The sequence below is a fragment of the Poecilia reticulata genome, linkage group LG19 (genome assembly GCF_000633615.1).
Source record: "Poecilia reticulata strain Guanapo linkage group LG19, Guppy_female_1.0+MT, whole genome shotgun sequence".
Taxonomy (NCBI): Eukaryota; Metazoa; Chordata; class Actinopteri; order Cyprinodontiformes; family Poeciliidae; genus Poecilia; species Poecilia reticulata.
The window spans coordinates 3,285,838-3,294,525 of NC_024349.1; the positions used below are offsets into that span (position 1 = coordinate 3,285,838).

At 45.8% G+C, this 8,688-nt stretch overlaps 1 protein-coding gene across 5 annotated transcripts in view; it reads left to right on the forward strand.

Annotated features, from left to right (window-relative positions):
- The window catches only part of LOC103481170 (PQ-loop repeat-containing protein 1), a 24,718-nt gene that overhangs the window by 13,748 nt on the left and 2,282 nt on the right, over positions 1-8,688 (forward strand). For 4 of the 5 annotated variants that reach the window (XM_008436472.2, XM_008436469.2, XM_008436470.2 and 1 more), the window contains exon 4: positions 2,559-2,775. In XM_008436472.2, coding sequence (XP_008434694.1) covers positions 2,559-2,775 — 217 coding nt within the window. Of the gene's footprint in view, positions 1-2,558; positions 2,776-6,940; positions 7,100-8,688 lie in introns of all 5 variants that reach the window. The other variant, XR_536241.2, reaches the window with a different exon arrangement.

An 8,688-nucleotide genomic window follows, 5' to 3' on the forward strand; every position in this document is an offset into this window, starting at 1 on the left:
CTCCCTCTTTCCATTTCTAGTCGTCTCATCCTTCTTTCCTGCGGCTTGTTGGGCCTAATGCTGCTGAATTCAGGTCTAGACGTTTCCACTTGTCAAATGCAGAAGCCATTCCAGCTCCAGTCCCATTGGCTGGGCGACTCCCTGAACTAACTTTGTGTGCAGGTATTGAATTCCTCCAGGCTGTTTGGTAATTGAATTGTTTGATTTTAAATGAGGTCCATGCAAACCGCCTCGCTGCCGTCTGGGTAATAATGCACCTCAGACGGGTTCTGTTGCAGAAGAACCTGAGAATGACGGATTGGATCGGCGGAAAGTGGTTGATGTGGAGGCAGGAAGTTTCAGCAGCGATACTTTACATGAATGATGCGAAGCTTTCTCCTCCATTACTGTCCTCCAGCGACTGAATTATGCAGGTAAACATGCGAGGCGGCGAGAGGGAGTGCAGATCAGCTGGACTGAAGTGGAGCAAGAGGAGAGTGTGTGTGTGTGTGTGTGTGTGTGTGTGTGTGTGTGTGTGTGTGTGTGTGTGTGTGTGTGTGTGTGTGTGTGCTGATCAGCTTTACAAATGGAGGGCAGAGTGGGCTGAGGCTGAACTGAGAGATGAAAATGTGACTCAGAAAGTTTTGTGCTCTGGTTTGAAACGGCTCCTGTCTGTAGCTGCTGCTGTCAGCAGTTCATTCTTCACCACTTCACCTCAGAGCTGCACAGAACAATCACTTTTTATCTGCCTGGGGAATGAAAGGCACACACACACACTTACACACACACACTCTCTCTCTCTGCTGGCTGCACTGACAGCTCTGATTAGAGTTTCAAGAAAAGAGTCATCAGCAGAGAGGTCGGCTTGGTAGAGTCGACAGTCAGTAAAGTGTGTGTGTGTGTGTGTGTGTGTGTGTGTGTGTGTGTGTGGGTGTGTGTGTGTGTTGCTCTTGTCAGCTGCAGGCGGTGTGTCTTTAGCAGGTAATAAATCCATTAATCACCTGACTGTTGGCTGTAAACATGCGGCGCCATGCAGGACGTCTCGCTGTGCAGCTGCATGAGAAACACAGCTGAAGTGTGTGTGTGTGTGTGTGTGTGTGTGTGTGTTTGCATCTGTTTCTGAGTGAAAATCATGTTGAAATCATGAAACAGATTTTTATTGACGAATCAGAAATAAAATGTTTCTAGTTGTTAGTCACAGAACACCGACCTGCGCTAGCTAACCGTTAGCTAACCACTAGCTAACGGTTAGCTAACCGCTAGCTAACCGTTAGCTTTGCTAACCTGAAGCACAGGCTGCGCTGGATATTTTTGTTGTGGTCATTTAGACCGAAGTGTCAAACATAAACCCAGTCAATCCCAGACAATAATGGAATATTTAATCTCATTTAATTTCCATCTGAAGATTAGTGGCTTCAGCTGACTGAGCAGCTCTTTGGTTGCTTAGCAACAACCTGCTGGCGCAGCAGTTTCAGTTTTCTCCATTGTGCCTCAACGCTGCTTTAATACAAACAAAAATGGCGCCGAGTGGAAAGTGAGAACAGCCAGAGAGGAAAATGGATCAAACAGGAAAAGTCTCGTCAACATTTTGTAAATATTTCACTGGTGAATGATTATCTCTCTAGTTAATGATTATCTCTCAGATGGTGGTAGGTTTTTCACCACTAATCTGACCGTTTTTCTAGTAATTTAGTGAAAAATCATGAAATGTCCATAATTTCCTCATCGAGTTCAGTATTCATGCAGATAAAAACTGGATGGAAGCGACGAGTTCAAGAGAAACATCAACATTTCTGCACAAACGACAAACTTGACCGAACGGTGCGTCGTGTGAACGCAGCAGCTGCATGTGCAGCAGGCCGCTGCTCTGCAGCATTTACTGCCACGCTTCAGCCGCCCCGCTAACTAATGAGCTCTTATTGAGCCATCAGCCCCGTTTGCTGCTGTCAGCTCGGATGTTCAGACTTCGCTGCTCCGTTGATGGAACGGCTGATGTGGAAGGAAGACGGATAAACTGACAGCCTGGACCGTCCAGAGGCCGGAAAGCTGCTGAGGAGCAGAAAGATTTTCACAGCCTTTCGCTCTTCAGTGCATTTAAACTGTACAATATTTTAAGAACATGAGGTTTGCAGGTTTCCGTCCACTGGAACCTCTGTATTTTGTTTCCAGTACGCCTGTAAATCAGACGCGCCGCTTCATCCGCTAGCAGAAGCTGCTCTGGTCCAACTGGGGTCCGTTTCTGCTTATAGAAAAGATTTGATTGGAAAAAGTGTTGAAGCTGAGCTAGCAGGAGTTAGCCTGTCAGAGAAGCTATGCTAGCATCTCAATGCTAATCATGTAGCAGCTGAAGCTAATGTCAGCATTTCTGAAGCTCCATGAATCATCAGGAAAGCTGAATGGATAGAAAAACTCTTTGATCCAATCTGATGAAAAGCAGATTAAAAATTATAAATATGTTTGATTTTGAGCTCCTGTAGATGTTTATTCAATAATTTAGCAGCAAAAAGTGGCGTTGAATTGAAAACGTTGCTGATTTTGTCGACTAAAATGAAACTGCATATTTCTCCTCCCCTCTCCAGATCTGGACGTCGGTTACTTCTGGAAGTGGACCGCGTTTGAGGACTACCTGCTCTTCTGCTTCGGCTTGGCGACGCTCTGCGCCGCGCTCACCCTGCTGCTGCTGGACTCCGCCATGTTTGTGGAGGCGCTGGGCTCCCTGGCCGTGATGTTCGAGGCGATGCTCGCCGTGCCGCAGCTGCTGCAGAACCTGCAGAACCGCTCCACCAGGGGAATGAGGTACGGCTCGGCCCGACTGACTGCAGCAGCAGGCTCAGGTTTCGTCACCAACCACAAAATAATTCACTTCTCTCCACTGATTCACGGTGAATCAAAAAACTACAATTTGTTTCTCAGAAACCGTGAAAATTGCAAAACAAGCCAACAAAAAAAGTATTTAAATGCAGAAACGACAGTCTGGGCTCCTGTTCCTGCATCGCTGCAGCCTGAGGTTCTGGAAGTCCAGATAGCTGTTGGTTCTGGTGGATCACGTCTCTCTTTTGAAAATCCTGCAGTAGGATTATCTAGAAACGTATTTTCATAAAGAAGAGAACTCTGGACCTCGCAGCATCCTGAGACGGGCCTGATGTCGTTTCTGGTTCTGGAACAATCTGCTCTGGATTCAACACAATCAGCTCATTCACTTGTGCAGCTTTTCCTTCCACTCAACCTTCCTGTAATCATTACAGAACTCTGTTTAATGTTTCTAACCTTCCAGTTCATCGAGTTTTGGGACTTTTTAGCTGAAAGTCGAACAGAAGTGAATCTGTGTGAAATTCCTGCTCCCGTTTTAAAACAAGTTACCCGTTTGATATTTTACTGTTCGCTGCGTCTAGATTATCACGACTGAAGCCATAAATTATTATTATTAAGGATAAAAACACAAAGCGCTCAATGCAACGTTTGAAGGTGGTTTGATTTGATTCAGTCATTTAATTCCCTCCTCTCTGGTGGCGGTTCTGCCGGCCCGGTTCCCCGGTTCTGCTCCGAGCTCCATTTGGTCCCTAATGGGACAGAACCTCCTGCTGATTATCTCCATTACTTCCTCGTTATGCGGCTCATCCATCGTCGGCACAAACTGATGCAGTCGATGTTTGGGAGCCGGAATCCAGCATTCGTTTCATCTGCAGAACGAAATGTTTCAACTGGAAACGTGAAGAAAATGTTTTCGCTTTTCCGTTTTACGATGGAGCCTCATGACGCAAATATGCATTTAAAACGGCACAAACTAAATGACATCACACGTGGGATTTTACAGGTTGACCTCTCTGTCTGCTGGGGAAATGAAGATATCAAAGTTATTTTCTGTAAATTTAAAGTTTGCCGATGGCTCAAACAATTATAATATGTTATTGGTTCCTGTCGTATGCATGTAATTACCGTCAGCAGATCGTGTATTTATTAGTCATTTATTGTTCTTTCCACACCGCTGACAGAAACGCTGCAGGAACCGAAACGTTCGGCTCGATCCGGGAGGGGCGCTTTTATTTTTATTGGGAACTGCAGTTACCATGGCGACGTAACTTTAGCAGGCCCCGTTTAAATCCATCCATCCATCCATTTTCTTGCACCCTTTTTCCCTCAGTGGGGTCGGGAGGGTTGCTGGTGCCTCTCCAGCCAACGTTTCGGGCGAGAGGCGGGGTCACCTGGACAGGTCGCCAGTCTGTCGCAGGGCAACACAGAGACACACAACCATGCACACACACACTCACACCTAGGGAGAATTTGGAGAGGCCAATTAACCTGACAGTCATGTTTCTGGACTGTGGGAGGAAACCGGAGTACCTGGAGAAAACCCACCATGCACAGGGAGAACATGGAGACTCCATGCAGAAAGACCGGGAATCGAACCCAGAACCTTCTTGCTGCAAGGCAACAGCTCTACCAACTGCGGCACTGTGCAGCCTGCCCCGTTTAAATTCTTCAGAAATTTTCTAGTGTTTTATTTATTATATGGTGTTAAGAGATCAGTGTCACGAAGTACAAATCAGATTTTTACCTGTGTGTTGAATGTCTGTTTTATCATTTATTCACCACCAGGGACTTAAAAAAACCTGTTAACTTTTCGGCAAAATTCACCAAATGTTTAAGTATAATAATAAGATAAATGGTATTTCAAAAGAGCAGAATAAATCTTATGTTTTTGAACACGAGCGCGTTTCCTGGTAACAAAGAGCCATGAAGTAAACATCTGATTTTTTATTTTTGCAAAAGTAAAAATCAGAAGGCAGTGCATCAGCATTAGCATCAGCATTAGCATTAGCATCAGCATTAGCATCAGCATTAGCATTAGCACAAATATTAGCAGTAGCCTTTTCTCTAAAATAAGCTTTTTAGCTCTTCTCTTTTATTTCTTAGCCGTGTTTAGACACTGAATGGAGGGAGACGACATGCTGGTGATGCTCCTCATGCCACTGGCAGCATGTAGGCTCACATTAGCATTTTGCCTAGTTTTAGCTTAAACACTAGTCTGATGAAAAGGAACTTATTCCTAATCTTTAGCGTTTCCATCAACCTTTACAAATCTGATTAATCCAATTAGCTAAAAGCTGCTGCTGCAAACGGAAAGAGACGCCATGTCTGCCTCCTCAGGTCAGGCTCGGGGCCCCTCATGTTTCCTCTGAATTAAATTCCTGCTCACATTTTTCACAGAGGAAGCCAGCGAAGCGTTGCTTTCAGGCCGACTCTCTCAGTAATTTAACAAACTGAAAATGTCCTCAGGGTGTGCAGATGTTCTGATGACTGAAGATTAAACACGCAGAAACGGTTTATCAGCCTCTCCGCGTGACGGACGACGAGCTGCAGAGCGTCGTTTCTCTCTCTTCCACACATTCACTCCAACATTAATCAAAGACGACACAAATGTTCCTGGAGATCAAACGGACTGCTGCAAATTTTATTACAAAACATAACTTGATGACTTCGTCTGATGGGCTGCGATATTTAACCTGAACGTTTTCAACATCTTTTCCTTTTTATAAAAATGAACTTGTTTAGCTGCAGCCCTGCTGGTTTTTACAGTGACTGCTGCTGCAGTACGTGATGAGAAAACACTCACCTTCCCTGGGAACCTGCATGCTCAGATAAAGTCAGCCATGTCCAATTACACACAGTGTGATTACCAACGCCGCGCTGCTATTGACTTTTTCTGTAAGTGCTTAGATTCAGTCACTCGGGGGAAATCAGGCGGCAGCAGAGAGGTGAGACAGGATGGAGGGCAGCAGGACATGGACGACACCTGCAGCACCTGCACCGTGTCTTTAAACGCCTCTCGCTGTGACGTTAACTCACCGCTGTGTGGAAATGTTTGCTGTGTTTTCTGCTTCCATGCAGCATTAATCAGCTCGCAGCGGAGTTCCCAAACACCGAACTCATTAACATAAAGAGCTAGAGTCCAATAAAGCGTACAGCTGCTTTAATTAAAGCCAGGAGGGAGAGAAGCACAGTCAGAAACTGTTGATCTGCATAAAGCTGGACATGAAACCTCAGAGGGATTTGATGTTTACTGAAGTACAGCCCGCTAATTCTCCGGCTGCCATGACTCCACAGAAACCCCACGCAGGTGCTTCATTGCCCCCGAGCGAGGGGCAAAAGCTTCAAGGACAGATGTTTAAAAACCCCAGTTTGTGAGTTGATTCATGGCAGGATCCCACAGAGGAAGCTTCAGTTTAAAACTTGATGCTGACGTAATGTTTCGCAATCTGAGAGAAAATGAAGCAGGAAGGGCTGTCAGCTTCTTCCAGCCATTAAACTGAAAACACTGAGGTCAAACCAGATGTAAACCTGTTTTCTGTCCCCATCCAAGCCGGCTGGATGATGATATTAATCATTTTAAAAATGTAAATAAAGGCATTCAGATCTCTCCAGTGTTTAAAGTCTTGGTCTCGGTGAGATCAGGCATTAACATATAATCCTGATGTCTGGATTTTATCCAAACAGTTTGTAAAAATCTGAGTATTTTATCAAAAATTGGACAAAATGATTGAAAATATCAGCAGCAGTCCACTAATCTATTTTATTTCTTACTGCCAGCAGTCGATGCTGAGCTGCTTTCTGCTAATGCACTTTAGCATTTTTGCTAACTTTGAATAAATGAGGAATACAGAATAAAACACTGAGATGAAAAACCCAGGGCTGATAATAAAACAAATACTTGATGTTTTAATTGACACATGGTTGATATCTGCTTGGTTAAAGTTAGCGCTGCAGCCAAATCAGCTGAACTGACGTTTATGGTTGGTGCTTTAGGGTTAGCGCAGCTAGCGTCGTAGCTAGTGGTGCCCACTGCCGACATCAACAAAATCATTTCTGAGATTAGTTTACTTTAAATTAACATGTGAATAAAGCACATCTAGATGTGTATGTTACTTTTATATTTTCTAAAACTAACCATCTACACCTGCAGGGTCAGAGGTCAGGGTGGCTGCTGCCCACCGCCAGGTCAAACTGAACCTTTCCGACAGGCAGCTTCACTCGGAGTGGAGTCGTTGTAAAAGGAAAGCTGATATGATTCATCCGAGATGTTTTTAAATCAAATGTCTCTCAGGTGAATCGGCAGTAAAAGGTTAGTTTGTTTTAGTGACGCTCCGTTCTCTCCTGATCCACCGGAGGTTTGTTTTCTGCTTGGCTTCCAGCTCTGCGCCAACATGGCCGCCGCGGCGGCGCCACTCTGATGCTAACGCATGCTGACAAACAGAAACGCTGCTGCTGCTGCGTTTCCACTCTGACGTGTCTGAGCAGGACCGGTCCTGCTGGGCTCACAGCCAGCCGGTCCAGTTTGGTCAGGCCTGGTCCAGTCCAGCTGTGACCTTGACCTGGCTGTGTTTCCAGGTCAAGGTCACACCCTTCCGGCTGCCGTGTCTCCACTCTGACGTGTCTGAGCAGGACCGGTCCTGCTGGGCTCACAGCTAGCCGGTCCGGTCTGGTCAGGTCCGGTCAGGTTCAGTCCAGCCCGGTCCGGCTGTGACCTTGACCTGGCTGTGTTTCCAGGTCAAGGTCACAGCCTTCCGGCTGCCATGTTTCCGTGGCAGCGGCCATCAGCCTCCACCTCGTCGGCGCCGGCCCCTGGGGATGCAGCCGCTCTGCTAACCTGGAAGTAATGTGTGACCTTTGACCCCGAGCCGAGTCCCAGTGGGGCCTCTGAGTCTGAGCTGATTCAGCTGTGGAGACTGTCGACGTTTTCTGAACCAAATGATCCGACAGCCAAACTAACGGGGGATATTTAACAGCCACTGCAGATGAAAACGTTTTTATAAACGCAGATTAATATAAACGCGTTTCTCTGCATGAACGATGAAACGCTGCAGAAGTCGGGACTAAAACTGAGCTTTGTGTAATCTGTGATATTTAACTGCATGCGTGTGAATCCGCCCGAGGCGTTTTGCCTTGAACAGAGAGCAGCTGCAGCTTCATTAATCCTGCGAATAGGAAGAAAAACTCTTTTGGCCCCAACAGAAAATGTCTGATCAGTCGAACAAAGCAAGTAACTCAAGCTGTCAGATTCCTGCAGCTGTTATTTACCGTCCTTCATTTCTATTTCACATGCTGCTCCTTCAAATACATTTATTCAAATTATTCTGCATTCTTTATTTGTAGCCCGTCAGACTGAACCTTAAATCTGTCGCCTCCAGCCTGAACTGGTTTCTACACAGTCATTCATTCATATTAAAATTAATAATTTCCACATGCAGAACTTTTTATCTAATGAAAACAATCAGCTCTGCTGGGTCAGAGCAGGATTATGACTTCATATGACCAGGTGGACGTTTCATGATGTCTGTTGTTATTATATGAGTTGACAGCCTGCCATACTGCCCTGTTGTTGAAGTTCAGTCAGAATTGGTTCATAAAGTATTTAGTGTTTGTTGTTCCATACCAAGCAGCAGCCCATCATATTTGAATAACCTGAAGTTCTCCGTGTTCGCCTCGCCTCCTTCCTGCCCGTTTGGATCCGTCTGTCTGTCAGGTTGGGAACTTCTGGCTCTGCGATCGATCAGCTTGCATAATTCATAGTCAGAGGGTTCAGAGCAGCTCGGCTTCTCCAGCTGCTCTTTGATTTTCCTCTCTGCCGCCCGCTGCAGCACCGAGCCACGTGACGTGTGTGTGTGTGTGTGTGTGTGTGTGTGTGTGTGTGTGTGTGTGTGTGTGTGTGTG